General features: G+C 36.8%; 1 protein-coding gene across 1 annotated transcript in view; it reads left to right on the forward strand.

Moving 5' to 3' along the window:
* GPR158 (G protein-coupled receptor 158) overlaps positions 1-23,697 on the forward strand; it is a 428,093-nt gene that overhangs the window by 393,935 nt on the left and 10,461 nt on the right. Inside the window, exons 7-8 of the mRNA XM_054503519.1 lie at positions 4,502-4,740; positions 20,675-20,813. Of these exons, the coding sequence (XP_054359494.1) occupies positions 4,502-4,740; positions 20,675-20,813 (378 nt within the window). The remainder of the gene's footprint in view (positions 1-4,501; positions 4,741-20,674; positions 20,814-23,697) is intronic.

Genomic DNA, 23,697 nt, shown 5'->3' on the forward strand with positions numbered 1-23,697 from the left:
GGGTTGGAGAAGGAAGAAATGGAGAGAGGGATGATTTTGTTTCAGGCCCTGCTGATGTCCAGTAGGACACTGAGTATACAGGGATTGAGCCCAGGAGAGTGATCTGAACTGGAGATATAGAGGTGGGACTTGCTGGCATATAGATGATAACTGAGATAGGGGAGCCAATGGAGTTTCTTGGGTGCAATATGTAGTGATAATATAACATGGCCACATTTAGGAGATCGTTGGAAACACTGCCATTTAAGGGGCAGACTGAGGTAGAGAAGTCTGCAATAGAGACTGAAAAGGAGCTAGCCAAGAAGTAGGAAGAAAGTAGGAAGAGGGAACTAGGAAGAAAACCAAGAGAATGTGACATCATGGAAGCTGAGGGTTCCAGCCACACCAAAAGGTGGGGAGAGACCATGTAAACTAAGAAGTGAACAGTATCAATTAGCTCTTGGAGGAAGGTCTTGGATAACCCAAGTACAGGTTCTTACAGTGAGCTATATAGCTTGAACCAGAAATGTATAGAAAATGAGAAAACAGAGGCAGATGAATATAATGACAATTTCTGGGTTGCCCTTTTTGTCATTTCAGAATGATTTCCATGAATTTATCTGCTATTAATGAAAATTGAATGTACGCTTTAAATATGCCTTTTCATATTAAATTTTGGAAGTTTCTTGCAGTCTTCCCATATATGTTGGGCTTTCCTTCAGAAATAGTGAAACCTTCTGAACTCATGGTCTCCTGAAGATTTATCTACGAAAAAATAGTGGAAAAGTCATCCATATAGGAAGTCCAGTGATTTGTATTTTTTTCTACAGTTGTATTTCATACAAATGCATGTCTATGAATTCTTTTTTATAGTCTGGCCTCTAGGCTTCTTTTAAGACAATCCTAGAAAAATGCATCTTATTCCATTTTACAAAAACCAATATCCTGAAATGCTTAGATTGAAGTGTAGAGTTGTGTTTATTATGTTTTCTGTTATTTGAAAGCCAGTAAAATCAATAACGGAAGACTCATGAGGGATTTTGCTTTGGTTTTGCACTCTTGAAATGAGATTATAGGGATCTGACAATCTTGAATTCTCAAGCTATACCATAAATACCCAAAGGGCCATCTAGAAAACATGAACATTTCTGATAATTTGGAAATGGGATTTCTTGAGTAAAAGGTTACTATAACTGGAATCGTAGATTTCCTTTGCAAAAGACAAAACTTAACTTATTAAGAAGTATTTTAAAGGAGACAGTTAACAAATCCACTATTAGCTCTCTATGAGATTTAAAGTTTCGATGGGAATTGTGAAACTCAAGTATCAAAAAAAATATTTATCACATTTTGACCATGGAAAGAATATATAGTTCATAACTATTTTTTCTCTGAAGCACTGTTTCTCAACCTGATGAAAACTCCTTGCCTTAACTTGAAAACTCCCTAGGAGTTGCTGGGTATTGAGAACCAAACTTTGCTTCCTGACAACCAGTTCCCCCTACTGTCCCTACCTAAAGACAACTTGCATTTCCCTGCTTTTGATTCCCATCAATTAGAATACCCCCTTATATCCTTTCCACTTTCCTTCATTTCTACCTATTGATATCCCCCAAAGCCCAGATCAAATACTACCTGTTCTATTGGGTTAGTAGATTTGCTAGCCACATACAATATATAATGTTAGCTACTGCATATGGTAGCTATTTGCAAACTTACTTACTTCTAGTTAAATTGTAAGTTTCTAGAGAAAAAAATTATATCTTATACTTTCCACGTTGCCTAGCATGATGCCTAACATATGGCTGTCACTATATAAATGTTTGTTCATTATATTTAAAATGTTTACATTAAGAGTAAAGCTAGAATTTGGAACCATTTTCTCTTTTTCTGCCCTTGCCAAACTATGGAAGAAAAGTGGGTCAGGTTCTCTCTGGAGAATGTAGTCATTCAAAATTTAGAATTCATCCGGGTTCAACCAGAAACAAATATGTGTACATTATGATTACAACTTTCTCCTACAGAAAATAAGATTGGAACTGGCAAAAATATTAATTTTCCAGGAAATTTCTCTTATTTCTAAGGTAGAATTCTTGAATCTTTTAATCTGTTAATTACAATAGAAACCTTCTTATCCAATATAACTGGACTTCGTATTATATTTGGTCAATTTGTTGAAGTTTTTTAAAGTAGAAAAGCATTTAAAAAGTATATAGATACTGTAATTTAAAACACAAATAATTACTCACTAGTCTTTTTGAAATAAGGTCTCTTTTTGACTATGGGTTTGATAGTTAGAGTTCATTGTTCTCTCTATAGCATAAATCACCAAAATGTATTGTCTACTGCATTGTGTTAAATGTTTTTGAAGTAATCTGAGTGTAGAATTTTTCTAGGTTCTTGTTTATTGACCACTCTCTATTTTAAAATTTCTTCACTTCCACTAAGTTAGCATTTTATTTTAATGTTTTATTTTTATCTTTCCAAAGCATTCAAGAGAGATTCCATAGAAATAAGTCTCCTTGCCTGGGCACGGTGGCTCTCGCCTGTAATAATCCCAGCACTTTGGGAGGCCGAGGCAGGCGGATCACCTGAGGTCAGGAGTTCAAGACCAGCCTGGCCAACATGGTGAAACCCCATCTCTACTAAAAAATATAAAAATTAGCCAGGCATGGTGGCGCATGGTGGCACATGCCTGTAGTCCCACCTACTTGGGAGGCTGAGGCAGGAGAATAATCGCTTGAACCCAGGAGGTGGAGGTTGCAGTTAGCTGAGATCATGCCACTGCACTCCAGCCTGGGTGACAAAGTGAGACTCCATCTTAAAAAAAATAAAGTAGTCTTCTTTTGTTTCATAATCATGTATAATTATTTTATTTAATATTTATAACAGTGGGCATAATTTGGGAACAAATACACCTGATTCATAACAAATAGTAATTAAACTGGTTGGAGCAGAAGTGCTTAGGCATAGTGAAGATATTACCTGCCAGTGTTAGCGTTCACTATGACATGGATGGCACTTAATATATTGCATATACAGAATGGAGAGTAACTGTTAATCTGGGGAACTGATGAGATGGAGCGTGGTTAAGAGATCTTCTGTTTTACTTGTATCTGTTACTATATTTCTGACATTGTTCCACAGAAAAATTGAGAAGTATTTTGTTAATAATTAAATAACTTTTCCCTCTGTCCTGAAGGACAGTGGGGTTAATTTAATGGATGTGTTGTGTTAATTCAGGGAGAATTGCCAAAGGTCTATATATGGAGGAAAAATATAGCATAGTACCTCTAGGCTATTTCAGGTGTATTGGCTTCATTTCTAGATTTAGAATAATCTTTATAAAAAATTCATATGACTTAAAATTATTCAAAGAATGAAGTGAAGGAGAGAATAGAACATTGAGAAAATGTGTTTATTTTTATGCTTTATGGAAATTGATTACAGATACTCTCATAGTATCATAAGCCACTCATGGTGGTTTATGTCAAATCATAATTTTGTGACATCAAATATCAGAATGGGGTAGGGAGTTAAAATTAGCCAAGAATATTCTAGAAATGAAATTGAAGAATGGGTAGAGAATTCCTATAGTAAGGGTGCATTTTGTCTTCACAAAATATTTAAAGATAGAACAGTGCTTAGATATCATCTAATCTAGTAGTTCTCAACTCTGGCTATTCATCTGAGATATATACAGAAAAAACTCTTAGTTTTTAAAAATCACATTTCCTATAGGTCATCCCAATTTTCTTCCTTAATGCAATGGCCTTAGTCTACTTAATGTTTAAATATTTCTCTCATTTTTATTATTACTTCGTATTATTTTTGGTAATATAAAATGACCATGAAAGTAGGTAATATGAAATGATTTTCAGAAAATATCTTTAATAACATTCTACTATAAAAACAACTTGTTCAAGGAAGTTATTTGAGTTAGTATAATATTGTAAAATACAACCACTTACTTTCAGGACTATTTTTTGATCCCCCAGAAACCTTGTTTGAGCAATGTTTGCCTACGGATCTTTCTAAAGTCCTGAGAATTTTCCTTGAAATATTAAGACACGCTCAAAGACATCCCATTGTATATGAACCTATTGACTTAATGGACTCTAACATAAGTGTTTTACTACTGGAAGATAAACTAAGATAAAATTAAATAAAAATATGAACAATACTGTTTCTAGACTTTCTCATGTTAAAACTCTGCATAAGCCAGGCACAGTGGTACGTGCCTGGAGTCTCAGCTACTCGGAAGGCTGAGGCGAGAGGAATGCTTGAGCTAGGAGTTCAAGGATGCAGTACGCTATGATTGTGCTTGCGAATAGCCACTGCACTCCAGCATGGGCAACATAGCGAGACCCTGTCTCTAAAACAAAAACAAATACAAAACAAAGCAAACTCTGACTAGCTGGATTTTGGTGGGTTTACATTTTACCTAGAAAAATAAGTTATTTTAGAGTTATACTTTCTGAATGTTAGGTTTGCTTTCACATTTGAACTTTTGCTTTTCTAGGGTTTTGAAGGTGTTTCTTTCACGAACGGCTCAACGAATTCCATATATGACTGGCGGACGGGTCATGAGGATGCTGGCAGTAATACTCTTGGTAGTGTTTTGGTTTCTCATTGGCTGGACTTCTTCTGTGTGCCAGAATTTGGAGAAACAGATTTCACTTATTGGCCAGGGGCAAACATCCGATCACCTCATCTTCAATATGTGCCTCATTGACCGCTGGGACTACATGACAGCAGTTGGTATGTGGTCACTTGTTTCGTGTGATGGTCTTACCATTTTTCAGTAGCATTAAAACTGACTTCTTTAAAAGTCTTGCCAGACTCTTTAGTAAAGCCTAAACTAATCTCACCTAATGTATTTCTGGTAAAATAACATGAAAATGGCAGTAATGGCATGTGAAATGCAAACTTTTTCTGGAAGTTTCTATTGTTTTTTCAAAGATATATAGCTTTGTTTATAAAATGTAATCAAATAAATCAGAAAGGAGAAATGAATAATGGCAACTTCTGTGTATAAAGAGCTTACTTTTTTCATTCTTATCAATTGGTCCCCATTTGATTAATATTAGCTATTCTCTTAATTTATTTCCTTACTTGGGAGAGAAAAAGGAAGCATGCTGGTTTTTTAAATAAAATGTTGGCCCTATAATATATCAGACTTGATATGTAGGGCACTCTTTGTAAAAATATTGTCTCTGCAGAATTTCTGATTAATCTATCTTTCCTTTGCTGACCTCAAAAGATAACTTATTTATAATTCTCTGGAGGTTTAGAATTACACAAAGACTAAGCCATGTTCCATGAACGTAGTAAGTGCTATGTGGCTGAGAACCTGGAGAATTTTGAAGAGCTTCATCATGGCTTGGGCCCAAAACATGGATTATTTTTCTGGCAGCCTAGTGTTTTGAAAAAAGGAGGAGGAAAATACATAGGAATTTTTCTGTTGCTCGTATTAGTCTATTTTAAACTAAATCCCTAAACATACAAAAAAAAGGGATATTTTATTGTTGTTCCCCTCAGTAAGCCACAGGACAAACCTTAATTGTATTTGGCAGATGTAAAAAATAGAAACATGAGTTTGATTCCCATTTTTTGTCTCCCTCATATTTTGCAATTGTTGGCTAAATAGTCTTTTGCTGGAAGCTAATAAAATGTGTATTTAGTTTAGAGTTCAAATGGAGGAATAGTTTTCTGGGCAAGATATTTTAGGAGCCTTATAAACCTGATATCTGTAATAGTGAAGCAATATGGGTATGTAAAGGGAATGATTATAATATAAAGGTTATTATATTTTGGGTAATATAACTATCAGAAGATAAATCATGGCACAGGTAGGAAGCAATTCTGATCTTGACTTTAGTCTGGATATGAAAATTAAATTGTATAGATAAAAAATTTCGACTCACCCTAACATTATTTTATGCTCTCAATGCAAGTTAACCAAATAGGAAAAATCATTTCCTTGTATTCTTGTGAAGCAAAGGCCACTAGTTTTTATTTTTCTGTTTTGCAAAAAAAAAAAAAAAAAAAAAAAAAAAAAAAAAAAAAAAAAAAAAAAAAAAAAAAAAAACCTCAAAATACATGATGACACAAACAAGCACATAGCATGGCCTATTTACCAAGAATTATTTTATGCATTGGAATTGAGATGCATTTGAGACCTTTAAAAAAGTTATTTTGCACTCCAAAGAGGATATTTGTGATTTCTATGTAGAAATATATAATTGATAGTAACCTGTATAAAGTCATTATTCCTTTCGTTAGATAGCTTATTATTGATTCACATAGATGCATGAGAATTATTAAAAATTATTAAAAAGCAAAGTTAGGTGGTGAAGATTGTTGGTACAATAGTAGTTTAGTAAAAGGATAAGCAGTTTGGACCAGGACTCAGGAACCTTTTATAAAAGACAAGTTCTTTAACCATGGGTAATATTTATATTACTGTAAAGAGGTGTAAAGAACATTCATTTTATAAGAACAGTGAAGGTCTGGGTGTGGTGACTCATGCCTGTAATCCCAGCACTTTGGGAGGCCGAGGTGAGTGGATCACAAGGTCAGGAGTTTGAGACCAGCCTGACCAACATGATGAAACACCATCTCTCCTAAAAATACAAAACTTAGCTAGACATGGTGGTACACTCCTATAATCCCAGCTACTTGGGAGGCTGAGGCAGAAGAATCGCTTGAACACAAGAGGCGGAGGTTGCAGTAAGCCGAGATCATGCCACTGCACTCCAGCCTGGGAGACAGAGTGAGACTTTGTCTCAAAGAAAAAAAAAAAAAAATAGTGAAGGATGGGCCAGGGGCAGTGGCTCGCACCTGTAATCCCAGCTACTCAAGAGGCTGAGGCATGAGAATTGCTTGAACCTGGGAGGTGGAGATTGCAGTGAGCTGAGATCACGCCACTGCACTACAGTCTGGGCAACAGAGCGAGACTCCATCTCAAAAAAAAAAAAAAATAGTGAAGGATGGAAGTGGGCGGAAATTGTATGAAACATGGAGGAAATGCCTACCTAGAAAATAAGATAATGATGGAATACATTGTGAGTAATGCTAGATGGTTGAGTATATTGTGAGTTTATTGAATATACTGTTAATAATACTGTATGGTTAAGTTTATTGAAAATGTCTTAGAGGAATTTAGAGAAGCAGAAAAGTGATATAATGAATCGGTAAATTCAATCAAGATGACTATAAGGATGTATTATTTTGTTTAAGTGAAATGTACCAAACTCACCAAATTCAGGGGTTTGGGAGTTGGAATCATTAGAAGGGAGAAAGAGCAGCTCTCAAAATGTGGTCCCAGAACCCGCAGCAGCTGCATCACCTGGGGACTTGTTAGAAATGCAGATTCTTAGAGCTCACTCTGACTTCCTCAATCAGACACTCCCGGATAGTGGAGCCCAGCAATCTGTTTCATAAGTGTTCCAGGTGATTCTCATATTACTCTAAAGTACAGAACTACTGACTCCGTGGAGGGAGTCAGATGAACGTCTGAGAAAACATAAAGATAACTAATCTCAATAGTGCCCTGGCCATTCCATTCACTCTTACTGTTCCCCTGATCAAACACTAGAACATTGTTTTCAATTATTATTTCAAATCCTCTTTTCATACCTCCAAACTCTCCATGTTTGTTTTCTCTTAGATGACTTCTACTTGAAAAAAAATAAACAGGAGCCATACAATAGAAATGTCTTCAAATTCCTGCGTTCATATCATCTATAAATCTTCCCATATCCACATTTATTATCTTTTCTCCATATTATCTAAGGTAACACCACAACCTGTGCCAGACTCATCTAACATTTTGGCCCCCTCATCTCCAGTGGCCACTCTCACTTTATATGAACTTTCTGTTATCTAAAACTCCCCTACCTCCAAAATCACTCATTGAAGACATTGAAGAATTCTGTTTTTTTTCCAGTAGCTTTTCTCCAGTGGCCACTCTCACTTTATATGAACTTTCTGTTATCTAAAACTCCCCTACCTCCAAAAATCACTCATTGAAGACATTGAAGAATTCTGTTTTTTTCCAGTAGCTTTTGGGGTACAGGTGGTTTTGGTTACATGGATGAATTGTATACTGGTGAAGTCTGAAATTTTATTGCACCTGTCACCCAAGGTAGTGTACATTGTACCCAGTCTGTAGTATTTTATCCCTTACCCCCTAACCCCTTCTGAGTCTCCAGTGTCCATTATACCACTCTGTATGCCTTTGTGTGCCCATAGCTCACCTCCCACTTATAAATGAGGACGTACGGAATTTGGTTTGTCATTCCTGAATTATGAAGAACTCCATTCTGATCACAACCCATTCCTAGCTCATTTACTCTCTCTACAATAGCTCTTTAGTAACATAGACTGTTTTCATTGTACTTTAATCCTCCTAAATTTTGCTGTCCTCCACCTAAATTCTGCTGTCCTCCAGAGACAGCAGATTTTTCCACTTGCAGTAATGGAACTATGAAAAGAAAATGGGCATTTTTAAAAGACATTAATTTTGAATAATACTGGGAAAGAGGACATAGAGAGTAATGACGACCCTGAGATAGATAGTGCAATAGAAAATGAAGATTCATAGCTTGAGATGGCTGCAGGGCATGCAGTTCCTTAGGCAACAACCAGGTCTCAGTTAAAGATGTACCGAGAAGCTAAGAGAAGAGATTGATTATAGTGGTAGGATCTAGGTCATGGCTTCAGGAATGAGATAGAAGTACCAAAACTTAAGAGGAAGAAATTAAACAAATACCCCTAAAGGTGTTAGGCAATAACATTAGGGTCTCTTAGAAAATCAAGACTCGTGATGAGAGTGCAGGGACCAAGAAGTAAGAGGAAGTTAAATTTTGGGTGGTGTTTTTGTCATCTCAGTCATTGTTTTAAAGTCCTATAAACTACTGTAACACATTAGTTCCCATAGTGTGTTCATCCTATAGTGACACTTCTCAAAAATAAAAATAAATAAATAAATAAATAAAAGTCAGGGCACATAATTTTTAAAAATAATATTTGGAATTAGGGCTGTCTTAAGAAATCTGAGACATGTGGTTGTTGTAATTATTTTTCACACTATCCTAATAAAAGTTTTCATTTATTTCTGTTTCAGCATGCAGCATCAATATTTAAACTCTCTTAATTTAATGGTTTCTAACGTGTAGTGTGTGCCTTTTTACAGTCTCTTTATAGAGCTCTATAAGTAACATGTTTTTGATACTCAGACTGTTAATCAAAAATAAATCCATGTATCTTCAGTCAGCTAGAAAACCTGTACTGAACACTAAATTATTTCCTGGATCCTAAGCGGAAATGTTCCCATGTAGGAAGGGACTGTAGAGAGGGAGGAAATAGGCTTAACCGTGAGGGTGGTGGGAAAACTTTCTCAAGAAGCTGTGTGCACTTACATTAGTGTCAAGAGTTCATTCAGAAAAAAAAGAAAAAGTGATGGTTAAATACATTGGTACATTTGCGTTCTGGGATCAGCTTTACCCGTCAAAAACAATCCGTTTTTCAAAATGAGAAATCATTTGAGAGAGTGAAATACTAGTTTTTCCACTGAAGTAGAGCTCTGGCTAGAAATATGGGTCATACATTCAAAGACCGGGTTCATTCTATTTTTGCTCATTGCACAGGGCTGCTCCAAAACTGCTCAGATAATTTTCCTACCACAAGTGTTTCAAAAGAGAAAACACGTATAGAAAATAGGTTGGAAAAATCTCAGAACCTACAAGAGCCACAGTTTCTTCTTTGAAGAAATGATTTTAAAACATAGAAGGGGGAAAACAGTTTTCAGAATCACATTGTCATTTATGTCCATTTATAATTTTCAATCAATTTGTCCTGTATAAAAAAATGAGATAAGATTTAATGGAAAAAATAAGGATAAAGACATTGCTACATGGACATTGGACAATGTGAGAAGTGCTTTTCAGGAAGAGTAGTCAGTTTTTCTTAACAAATGACTTTTTCATTTGGTGGAAAGAGAGTTTTAAAATTTGGATGTTCCAAGACATTTCTAGATCAGATTATAATTCCTATAAACATTTAAACTGCCATACCTTTTTGAGAATCATGTACATCTATAATAACAATACATACTATAGTACTTACACTACTCATCATTATATGACTCAGTACCCTGAACTTTTCTGAGTACATTTAAATATATTTTCTGTAGCTCACTGAAGACAAAAGAATCTTTCCATCTGCTCCTCCCTCTTGTAGCTACGTGCTCCTCAGCAACATGGCCTACGTTGTTCACACTTATCCCTGACACAGACAGAGAACCTGCCAGGTGTAGGATCTTGAAAAATATTTGTTGAAAGAACAAAGCAGTCAGCTGTCTTTATCTTGTGATATTTTCTATTGTCAGACTTAGACCAGTATGAGGAAACATGTTAAAGCTAAAGACTGTGGAAGTCATACACTTGTCCCCAGCTTCATTTTCATGGTAAATGTATAAGTTCAAATTTGGGGGGAGGTATTTTGGAGCAAGTTATAGAAACTAATGGATAATTGCTGGCCATTTTATGAAACTCTACCTTTGACTTCTCCAACAGTCATAACAGATTGGTACAAATTTGCATGGCAAAGGAAAACTATAACTTAAAGATTACATAGTGTAATTACAAATATTGAAGCAGAATAAAATAGATTTAATGAACATTTTGATTATTTCACTATTGTCCTAGAGCTATCTAAAGAATAAAGGGGTTGGCCGGGCACGGTGGCTCATGCCTGTAATCCCAGCACTTTGGGAGGCCGAGGCAGGCAGATCACGAGGTCAGGAGATCGAGACCATCCTGGCTAACACAGTGAAACCCCATCTCTACTAAAAATACAAAAAAACATTAGCTAGGCATGGTGGCGGGCACCTGTAATCCCAGCTACTCAGGAGGCTGAGGTAGGAGAATGGCGTGAACCTGGGAGGCGGAGTTTGCAGTGAGCCAAGATCACGCCACTGCACTCCAGCCTGGGCGACAGAGCGAGACTCCGTCTCAAAAAAAATAATAATAACAATAATAACAAAGTAAAGATTAAAGGGGTTGAGACTGGGAAACATTCTCCTAAATTAATGAAGAAAACAAATCAATGTATCATGTCATACTCATTTTGGAAACTGTTGGTAGTACAACTGTCAGATTTTTTTTTTTTTTTTTTCTAAATCCTCCTATCCTGGTTGGTAAATTGGCAGTCAATTGTCCATGTTCAGGATTTTTTGCAATAACGTTAAACTTGTCATATTAAAAAGTCAAAACTTTATTCCTCTATGAGTTTTCTAATTGGATAATACAAACTGACAAATAAGTAGAATTGACTTCTCATGCCTGAATTAACTGTTACAATTTCACTAGAGTCAAGTACACCAGATCTTGACACCTAGATTTAGGTATCCCAGGCAGGCAAGTCCTCCAGTATGGGGCACCCAAATTTAAAATACATTTATTTTATAACAAAGGTAGTGATGTAATGGAGTTCATCTGTTGACATATGTAGTTGGATAGCACTCAATTTGTGATTACACATTTAGAGCATACATTGAAGATACTGGAGCAGAACCAGTGACCAAGATAAGCTAGAACAAGTGGGCAGATTCTTACCTTACCTGCAAGAAACAACAAGACCGCAAAAAAGTAGCTAATAAATGGTAGCATCGAGGACATTTAGAACTTCCCTTCCATGGTTAAATCTGCACATCAGACTTTAATATTGACCCAGGCAAGCGCTGAGCTGTTTCCACAGTTTCTTCCAGAAGTTAGTTGATGATAGAATGTTATAAAAAGTTATGTAATTGAGAATAAATCTATTTTACTGCCCTCCTGGCACAATATTTCCAAAAAGCCCTATCTAGGCTTCTATTCATCCTCTATCATCTCCTGTAATTCTTTCTTTCTGTATCACTGATATAGCCTAACTCTTCTTAACAGCATTTATATGATCTAATAACTGTTCCCTGATAGGAATCCTGTTATAAATTAAGTTCTCTCCCCCTACCCTCCACCTCTTCATAGTTGTGAAAGTCCACTGATACATGAGGAGTCTCATGGTTCTGGAAACTCAGAGCTTGACATCGCTTCTTATATATTTTATTCACCACATAAATGAAAATACAAGACGTAAATGAAAATACAAGCAATAATTAAACAGGTATGATAGGCTTGAGTCTAATTCCATTTGGAAATTTTTAAATATTTGTGCTTTTAGTGAATTCCAGCATTGATTACTCCACTGTTCAAAAGTATTAGTTTCCATGGATTTCACATAATATAAAATATTGCCACTATAGAAAATACAGTCTTTATTCTTCTTTATCGACATGCTTTTCTCCTTTGTTCTTCTCTTTCCTGGTACAATATTTTTAACACACACAAAAAAACAGGCAGTGTGTTCAGTAATTTAATTAGTCATATGCCAATGTTTAGAAAGAACCAAGAAAAATACAGCATCTCTCTCTCTGAGTTATATAAGGAAATTCTAAAATAGCAATTGTTCTTAAGGATTTAAATACTTAATTACCCTAGAAGATTAGGCTTTATTATGACAGGTGAAATGTGATATAAGTGCCATTTAATGAATGTTACAGAAAATAGATTAGACTTTCTCTTCATCTGACAGATTAACGTTATTTAGATTCATTACATACATTTTCTTTTATTCCAATATGTCATATGCCTTAATGCACACTGCATTACTTGTTACTATTTTAAACATACATTTTTATTTAAAAAAAATTTTTTGAGTCATGGTCTCCCTCTGTCACCCCGGCTGGAGTGCAGTTGTGTGATCATAGCTTGCTGCAGCTTCAAACTCCTGGACTCAAGCCATTCTTCTGCCTCACCCTCCCAAGTAGTTGGGACTACAGGTGCACCACCATATGCCCAGCTAATTTTTAAAACATTATTTTTATTAGAGACAGACTTGCTGTGTTGACCAGGCTGGTCTCAAACTCCTGGCCTCAAACAATCCTCCCTCCCAAGCTACTGGGATTACAGGCATGAGCCACCATGTGTGACCTTAAACATGTATTTTTAATTTTCAATCAAAGGATAAAAGCCTGACCACATTGTCTTGGCTTAGGGCTACATCACTAGAAACTACACATGCTTCTCAAAGCACTTGCTTGAGTGTCTTCGGAATGATGGAACTGGGAGTTCTTATTTATATACCACCTCTTCTGAAAAGTGCTTTACTTTCTCTTTGCCCTTTAGCATAGTTCAAATAACTGTGCCTCAAAGAAGTAAAACAGTTTTCCACAAAAGCAGAATGTAAATAATAAATAAATAAATAACCCCCCACAGCAGTCTTCATGGTAGCCTACCAGCTATCACTTCAAACAGTATGTGTGAATTTCTAGTGATGCAGCCCGAGGAAAGGCAGATCACTAGTCAAAGCTACCAGGCTTTCATAAAAGATCAAAAATCAGACACTTTGATAATAGTAGCAAGTGATCCCATATCCAGCTCCCTCCCCAAACAATACCCATGCAAAGGACAGTGTATTCGTTCATTTTCACACTGCTGATAAAGACATACCTTAGACTGGGTAATTTATTTAAAAAAAAAAAAAAAAGTTTAATGGACTCACACTTCCACGTGGCTGGGGAGGCCTCACAATCATGGTGGAAGGTGAAAGGCACATCTTAAATGGTGGCACACAAAGAGAGAATGAGAACCAAGTGAAAGGGGTTTCCCTTTATAAAACCATCAGATCTCCTGAGACTTACTCACCCCAAGAATAGTATGGGGGAAACCACCCTCATGATTCAGTTATCTCCCATGGTGGGGTGGGGGGTCTCTCCCACAACACATGGGAATTATGGGAGCTACAATTGAAGATGAGATTTGGGTGGGGACACAGCCAAACCATATCAGACAGAGACGAAATGGAAGACATAGCCTGCTCCTCTGACCTGGACCCTGTGCTCTGAGAGGACTTCCATCTGAGTCTGCCTTTGTGAGCTCATCATGTCCCCACTCTTTAATGTGTATCCATAAGCTCTGAGGTAGCTGAGTTTTGCCAGAGTTCTGTCACCCCATGTGAAACTAAAAACTTAAATGTATATGCCAGAGAGAGAACAGTATACTCTCCCTACCCTTTTTACTTAAGATGCAATGGAAAATAAGGAAAAAAAATCTTAGTCCCCATTCTAGTGAAGTGTGAACAGAAGCAATGAAGAAAAGCCAGCCTGTAAATGTGTGGTCACTCCAAAAGTTCTGGCCTCAGAGAGCCTGCAGCTCCTAGGGAGTGGTAAGAGAATAGAGTAATCAAGTCACTATGTGACTTCATACCGTTGGTATGATTGACTGTGTTACTCCCCATTATTCCCAACAGTATCTCTGACCCAAGCTTGACATTTCAGCATTCAAAATTGTTACTCCTGCCTTTTTAAAGGACTTACAAGTTCTACAATAAAATCTTCACAAAGGTAGATAATGTACAAAATACATTTAGCACAGTGCCCGGTCCATTCAACAGATGTCAGGTATGAAATCAGATTGAGGGGACAAAAGTACTTCTGAGGAGAGCTCCTTTAATCACCACAGGCTATTCAATTCTAATTAACGTATCAGCTGTTCTAAATACAAACAATTGCTGCCTGGAAAAATATTTGTTTTCTTCAGTAAGATAAAAATATTTCCAAGGGTTAAGAAAATCTCAGCCAAGAATATAATTTAGGGAGCACTGGTCAGGAACTAAGAGACTCGGATTCTAGGCTCCAATCTGCTGCTCACAGGGTGAGTGCAGCTGGAGAACGGAGGTTCTCTGCAGACATATCCTATAGCCCATCCCGCCCATCCTGGGGCTGCGTGCTTCCAGAGAGCTGGAAAGGGAACACACACCCAGCCTCCATTGTCCTAGTTGTGAAATGCACTGTAACTTGCGACGTCTTCTGTATGCTTCTCTATCTCGGAGCTGAATCAACTGACTTTAAGGCCAGCAGAATAACAGCAGCTCACCAACTACCTGCTTCCCAGCAGCACAGACACTCAAAAATGTACCTGTTCACTACATGGTCTAATAAAGTCACTTGTAACTTAATTCTATCAGAAGAGACATTCTCATTGTTTTAATCAGTGTAACTCATAATTGGCTTTATTTTAGCCAAAGAAGAGCCAGATAACCACCCAGAATATCTAGGGCGTATAATATAATATAAATACTTATTATTCATATTCAAGCTTCTTTATACTAGCTGAAGCCTAGAATTCTGGAATTGAAGGTATTCAAGAATTATTGAAGTTGTTTGATTTAACACTTAGTGATAACCTCTGTGCCACCCACTCTGTCATTAGAAAGAAAACAAAATGAGTTATCCTGGGTAGAATTGTAAATATTTTTTTTTTACTTTAACCATGAATTTTTTAAGTGGATAGGATATAGAGAAAAATAGAAGAGGACATTAAAAGAGACACTTGAGAAATAAAACCTAAATGTTTTATCATTTATGTACTTATTTATGCTGCGTAAAGATAATTTTTAATGGGGCCAAGCAGGGTAAAGTGTTATTAATACAAAATGCCTTGCAACATGGTAAATCAGAGTACCACAGCTTGAGTGGCATTTGCACTTTGAAGTTGTTTTTCTCTCAGCTTTTGTGGGTGGTCTAGGATCACAGAACTGGAGCACCTTCAGTGTCAAAGAATTTCTGCTAATTTTCATTTCCTTGCTTGGCCCAGCCGTTTGAAAAAATAACTTGAAAATACTCTCATTATAGTATATTAATTTTTCAAAGGCTATGGTAGTTAACTTTTAAACTGAGTGTTATTCCATACAGATTAAAAAGAAAAGACCTCAGTTTCTGAAAGCCCTATTTGGATCTCGAAATATAAATGCAGTCCTTTTTGTAACTATACTCATGCCTTTCATCAAAATTATTTAACACCAGAAATTATTTTCTAAAGAAGAAGCACAACACGTATTTCAACTCCCACGTAATAACACCACAAATTTGGTAACATCTGCATATTTTCTTTACTAATTGCACTGCTAGTCTGAAGTTAATTATATGAAACTGATTTTTTTCCCAAGCACAACTTTTATATATCACATTTAGTTTAATTGGTACTTTGAATAATAAATTGTTTTTCAGCTACAGCATATTGTTTGGTATTGCTAATGAAATGATTTTAATGTTCAACCGAGCTATTATGAGAAATCTTATTTTGTCTTATATTTTTAAATATAATTCTCCATTGTAGCACACTAATTAACCTGATAACTTTTCTTTTTTTGAATCTTCACTATAACATTATGTAAAAACTGTGTGGTAAGTAGCAGGAGATACTGTTTTCATAATGCAGCTACATGTGAATCCTTCAACTACAGCATTTTTTTGTGCTAGTGGTACTTAATAATACTTTTGCATTCACCATTCTTTTGTGCCAAGCACAGTACCACAAATTCAGTGGTGCATCAGTTTCAGATTAACACAGTTAATGATGCCAGTATGATCTTTAGATCACTTATAAGCCTGTTTAAGAAAAAACTTGAGACAAAATAAAAATCTAACAGTTTATCTGAGCAAAGATCATTTCATGAATCAGGAAGCACCAAAACCAAAGGGAGGTTGTGGGTTTTGCTGTGGCGGCCTGAGCATTGAACTTTTATAGGCTGGAGATGGAAGCAAAATTTAAAAAACAAACAAAACAAAACAAACTACTTGATTGGCTAGAGCTAGGTGTTTGCCTTATTTGGATATTGTCCAGTGGGAGGTCCCAGGTTACAAAACCAATAGGCTATTTGGCTGTCTATGATTGGCTGAAGCTTCCTTCACAATTAATCAGTTACAAAGAATGCTTCTACCTTTAGTTTCTGTTTGTATGCCTAGAACCCTTATGCAAGCAAATAGAAACTAAAGGCTAATGGCTTGCTTATTTTCCTTTAACAGGCCCTGCAACATTAGATGGAGGGGCAAGGTAACAGAAAGTCTCAATCTCTAATGACTTAAACATGAAACTGACATCATTTAGACTTAACAGTTATTTACTAAATCTTATCTACATTGTCCCAGTACTGTTGCTACCACCTATGTGGGCAAAGGGAGAAAAAAACTGAAAAACTCAGTTCCTGCCCGGTAGTTCTTAACTAGTTGGGATGGGTGTCAACTAACAAGACCCCATGAACAATTTCCTTCCAGTTATATGTTGGGTGGTATTCTCTGCATTGTGCTGTATACATAAAAACTATAAAGATACTAGAGGGAAGAAAATTCAGTGTAGGCTATAATCATTTCAGGAGGCTTTGTGATAGAAATAGGACTTCAACTGGACATTGAAAAATTGATTACGATTTTTCCACCTGAAATTCTAGCTCCCAATAGAAATGAGAGCAATAGTGTGAGCAAGACCAATAGCTCAGAAGCAAGACCAAGATTTGGAACGGGCCAGGAGCGGTGGCTCACGCCTGTAATCCCAGCACTTTGGTAGGCCAAGGTGAGTGGATTGCTTGATGCCAGAAGTTTGAGACGAACCTGGCCAACATGCCAAAACCCCATCTCTACTAAAATTACAAAAATTAGCCGGGCATGGTGGCTCATGCCTGTAATCTCTGCTGCTCAGATGGCTGAGGCACAGGAATCGGTTGAACCCTGGAGGCAGAGGTTGCAGTGTGCCAAGATCGTGCCACAACACTCCAGCCTGGGTGACAGACCAAGACCCTGTCTCAAAAAAACAAAAATATAAAAAGATTTGGAGTGTTCAGAGGACAAAGAGACCTTCTAGATCTGCTCAAAGAGTTTATGCTGGGGAGTACTGAGATGTCGTGTTAGATATATATTATGAAGTCAAATTGTAGAGGGCTAGGAATGCCAGGATAACAGGATTTGTGAAATAATAGTGAACCATTGAACATTTCTGAATGAGGACACGTTGACGCCTCACAGAAGGCTGACCCGAAGGCCAGAGACCACAGTAGAAGTGAAGGTCTAGAAACCACAAGCAAATATAAATAAATAAAGTCAAGCAACATGGGCAGCTAACGTGAAGGCTGTGCAGTAAGATAGTGTTGAAAGTAAGGCCATAAGGTCTTCCTTTGGGACAGGAATTATTTCCAGGGTTGTAAGTAGGTATGCGTGAATTTTTTTTTTTTTTTGAGGCGGAGTCTCACTCTGTCACCCAGGCTGGAGTGCAGTGGCATGACCTCAGCTCACTGAGGCCTCCACCTCCTGTTTCAAGCAATTCTCCTGCCTCAGCCTCCTGAGTAGCTGGGACCACAGGCAAGTGCCACCACACCAGGCTAATTTTCTGAATTTTTAGTAGAGACAGGGTTTCACCAATGTTGGCCAGGCTTGTCTTGAACTACTGATCAGCCTGATCCACCTGCCTCAGCCTCTCAAAGTGCTGGGATTACAGATGTGAGCTACCGTGCCCGGCCCAGTAGGCATGAACCTTCTAATGGAGATGTGACTGGGTTAACCCAAATGCAGTGGCACAGATGTGGACAAGTCCCGATATGATCAAAATGGAGTTACAGAAAAATGAACCTGTTACTGTTATGAAGAATGTGTTAACACAGGTGAAACTTACTGAAATGCCAGGGTTTTGGTCTAGGTCCTACTGATCGCTGTACAGAAAGCCAATCCCTGAGACAACAATATTGCCAGGGAAGAAAGCTTTAATCAGGTACTATAGCCAAGGAGATGGGAGATCAGTCTCAATTCCATCTTCCTGACTGACTAAAATTAGAGGTTTATATAGCAGGGAAGAAATGTAACCATATGTGGAAAACAGGAATTAGGGAGGGGTAACAAAGAGAAGTTGGTCAACAGGAAGCATGTGGTTGTTTAGGCAATCATGATGGGTGAGGGATCTGGTGTCTCATTGTCCAGATGCAGTGATCTGGTAAGTTTCAGCTCCTTGATTCTATCTGGAGGACTGATGGTTGGTTTCCTGAAAAAGGATCTCAGATATGACAAATGTAACCTTTTCAAATGGTAAGACTGGGAGGATCAATTTCTATTTTTATTCAAAGAAACCACAAATATCAGTTCTGTGGGACAATTTGACCAGTTTCAAAGTCAGGTTTAGATGAGCCCTTGAAAAATAATTTCAACAAATAAGGAGTAAACTGATAGGGGCTTAGGCAAAGATTGTTATTGTGGGCATTGAGAGGAATTAATACATCTGAGAAATGACTCGAAGAAAAATGTAGAAATGAAAGGTGGAGATTTCAAACCTAGGTAAAGAAGGCAACGGTAATTCCATGGACAGAAATACAAGAGTTGGGAAAGGAAATTATACATGAAAATCTCAGAGTTACCCGATTCCCTTTTCTCGATCCAATAAAACTTGGCTGGAAACATTCATAGCATGGCCAGGGTCCACCATGCTGAATAAGACAGACCTACACTAGATCTCATGGAGAGTTTCGAGTGACATTAATTTTTTTGTTTTCCGGCTACATCAGGGTTTTAGAGTAGCTCCTGAGACATTTGTTCCTTTAAGGGATTTTAAATAATTAAGGCCCTACCTACCGTTTAAATGCTGATTGAAATATACTGAAACTTTGGCAAGGAAAACACCTTGGTGTTTGGATGGATGATCCATGTTTTGAGTGGACATCAATGTTTCTGTTTACAAGAAAGTTCCATCTAGATAATGCATTTGATGAAATGTTTTCTCCAAATTAGAACTTCCTTATTAATTAGACACTATCTTCCAGAAAGGTCATGCCACTAAGATAGATAAAATGGGTTGTATAGATTATCACTCAAAATGAGATAAAATAGCAATATTTAGTTTGGGGAAAAAAGTCAAACGAAATGTTTAATAATAAAAACCATTTATTTAACAATTACTATGTGTCAGAAATTATGTTAAGTGCTTTATATGCATTATTTTATTTAATTAGCACATAATCACATGAAATACGTACTTTTATTATCCTAATTTTCCAAATGAAGAAATTGGCCAGAGAGGTTAAGTAAATTGCCTAAGATTATGCAAAGTTATTTAGGGATAGAACCAGAGTCAGAGTCAGAATTATGTCTGACGTGGTGCTGAAGTCCTCATTCTTAGCTGCTACACTGTGCTCGTCTCTTCTGGCTTCAGTGATCAAACAAGGTGATTGTGAATTTTACTAAACCTTTCCACACTTAACCCACAGAAGACATGATTTCTGTCATGCGTGACAAAACAAGGTTTTATTTATAAAATATGCCACTGAATGTTTAGCAACCCGTGTTCTCACATAGCTGGCAATGGTATCTTTACTTATTGTACTGGGCTTAGTGCAGTTTGAATTTAAATTTCTAGAAGCTGCATATAAACATGTTCTAAAATTTTTTGTTGTTGTTGCCTTGGTAACTTTATTGTGACCTGAGTGTTCCACGAGCAACCTAAACTTAGGTTAGGGATATGGAAAATTAGTTTACAGTGGTTTTAGGAAAAAGCAAGGTATTACCAAAAAATTAGAAGATTCTGAATGCTATTACAACAACAAAGTGTACCTTTAAATGAAATGCAATAACAACAACAAAGTATACCCTTTGAAAAATATTCCATAAGCTGAAATTTAAAAATATATGGCATTTGTATTTGTATGTCAATAAGACTTTCTAACCCATCTATTTCTAAAAAACTTATGTTTAATAATAGACAAAATGTATGCTAAAGAAGTAGAATTTTATTTTTTCTTCACCTATAAAACTGATCAAAATGGTTTGTTATTTTCACAGCTGAATTTTTATTCCTCTTGTGGGGTGTTTATCTCTGCTATGCAGTGCGGACAGTCCCATCGGCGTTCCATGAGCCCCGCTATATGGCTGTTGCAGTTCACAATGAGCTCATCATCTCGGCTATATTCCATACAATTAGGCAAGTGATCTGAAGAGCTAGTAAATAACTATTTTATTCTTCTGATGTGTTGCAGTTTAAATAGCAAAATTAGATAAGATGCATAATAGAGAGACTTAGGAAAGACAGCATTTTATAAGTTGACTAATTTCTTTTACAGATATGGAAAATGAATAGTTTTTAAAGCTGTTGTTCTTAGTTCCTTCTGCTGTGTTGTTTATTGCCTTCTTCTATTTTGAAGGTTAACTCAATGTTATTGTATTATCTTAAACCACTTATGGAAATGTAATGGAATATTGTTTATAATATGTAGCACTTTTCATTACGAAGATGTAATGCAATATGTGCATACATTGTAAAGCAGATACAGTTAACTCATCTATATTTTCATTCATGTTTAATGGGCTGGTTTATATTTTCAAAATCTCAATATTCATATAGACAACTTATATGTATGAATTCTTTGGAATTCAAAACACAAAAAGTACTTCAATCTGATGACTAGATTATCATGTGCAATGGGCTTTGGCACTATCACACATTCTAGTAATGAATTTCTGGGATAAGAATATATAGCTTGGTCCTCTATTGTGTAATCATCCCAGGTTTCTCTCTAGCAGAGGAGAACAGAGGAGGAAGACAGTGGCTTATCGTGAAGTGAACAAAATGAAACATATATGACTTATCTTCTGAAAATGTGTCCCTGATTCATATTTGAAAATGAAATGAAACTCTCAGGGCAGAACTAAAAGAAGGAATTCTATAATTTAAAAAGCAGCAAAAGGATGTCATTCAATTGCTTGACAGATATGGAAAGTTAGGACACACTTAAGAAAATTAGAAATGTTGAACATTTGTCTCTGGCCTCAGTGGAAAGAAGGGATCCCCTTTCTTTGGTTTCTGTTCCTTTTTTGACCTTCAGACTCTTCTGGAGATCAGTGAGAATGGGAGAGGGAGAGGGAGTGGAAGAAGGCAGTTGTGGGTCTGGGGGAATTTTATAGGATGCCTATCCTCTCTGACTTTAGTCAGCAGTCAGAAGACGCGATCTTACATCGTTAGAAAGAGACATTGCCAGACAGCAGTGGGCCGCAGTTGCAGCCTACACTTTTAAAACTTTTAAATAAGAAAAGGAGGTATCTCTGGTCTGACAACCCTGAAGACTCCATCAAGAGGCCAGGAATCTAGAAAACTGGCCTCTTTGCTTTGTCTTGCCCTCTCTCTCAAGAGAGAGGAGAGAGACAGTCGTTAGAAGAGGAAGGAAATATAAGAATGGAAATATAAGATTATAAATAAGCAAAGGAAGAAATGCAGCTACTCAGACTGGAGTTTCAGGACCTAAGAGGGGATGCCCTCTGTTGACAATATCTTGAGCACCATAGAATGTCTCCTCCTGATGCCACAGCTCGAACAGCCTTGACATTTTCCCCAGAAAATGAAGCGTTTCTTCCAAGAAACGCTACTTTTTTGCTTATTTGAAGAATATCAAGCAGACATATTTCATGATACAACAAACATGCTTTTCTACAACCAGCTACAAGTTAAATGTTAACAAATCAACTAAGGTTAACAAATCAACTAAAGAGTTATAAACCAGTAAGAAGGCTTCTCAGAGATGAGTTTAAATATCTTGTATGGTCAAAATGTGCTTATGTAGTGCAGAAGGTTGTCCACTTTAAGCCTTATAATAAACTGTTAGATTTTTTTAGAAACAAATTGTCCAAGTACTTAAATCTGTTTACAGGTCTAATAAATATCTAAATATCCTTTTATTCCTTAAAGTTTTCTCTGTTCAGTTTTCATCATTAAATTTATTTTCTCAATAGATGTCAAACTCTAAACTGGCCCAGATTCTTTCAGGAGTAGGCATGGTAAACTATTCTTAAGTGAATCTTTTAAAAGTTTAGGCCGGGCACAGTGGCTCATGCCTGTAATCCCACCACCTTGGTAGGCCAAGGCAGGCAGATCACGAGGTCAGGAGATTGAGACAATCCTGGCTAACACGGTGAAACCCTGTCTCTACTAAAAATACAAAAAATTAGCTGGACATGGTGGCAGGCGCCTGTAGTCCCGGCTACTAGGGAGGCTGAGGCAGGAGAATGATGTGAACCCAGGAGGCGGAGCTTGCAGTGAGCCGAGATCACGCCATTGCACTCCAGCCTGGGCGACAGAGGGAGACTCCATCTCAAAAAAAAAAAAAAAAAAAAAAAGTTTAATAAGGCAATAGATGTTAAAGAAAAATCCTAAAATGATAAAGAAAAAAGTAAATAAACTCCCCAATCACGCTACCCAAAGATAAGCACTCTTAACATCTTAGTATATCACTTTTAGATGTTTATGTGTGTTTGTATATTTATGATACATTGCACTTTATAGTCTCCTTTTCAGAGTGTCACAATGCAAGTTAGCATGCTGAGAAGTCCTGCTGCAAGGAAACCTACTTAATTTTATTTAACCAGCATTTTGCAAACTTAATTGACCATGGAATCCCCCCAAACCTCACTTGACATTTGATAACAGCATCCACACTTCAGAAAATACTGTTTTACTACTGATTCAAGGTGACAGGAAGTACACGTTAAATACTGATTGAAAACAGCTTTACTACTTTGCTTTAAATCTTTCCTACAGAGCCCCAAGCAACCCATTGGCCCAACCAGAATAATCATATGAACATGAGCTTGGTTCTTATAGACACACACTCTGATTGAATGCTCCATGTTGAACCTAGTAAATCTGGTGTTGAGTAGACATGATGTACTTGCAAGATCAATTTTCCTCCAGACAACTGTGTGGACCTCTATTACTTTTGAAAAGGGAGAACTTCCGTTGGTAGCAAGTGTGACACAGAAAGACTAACTAGCTTGGTAGGCTTTGATTTTTTAGCCAGCTTAAATAAACCTGAAGA

This window comes from Pongo pygmaeus, chromosome 8 (assembly GCF_028885625.2).
Source record: "Pongo pygmaeus isolate AG05252 chromosome 8, NHGRI_mPonPyg2-v2.0_pri, whole genome shotgun sequence".
Classification (NCBI taxonomy): domain Eukaryota; kingdom Metazoa; phylum Chordata; class Mammalia; order Primates; family Hominidae; genus Pongo; species Pongo pygmaeus.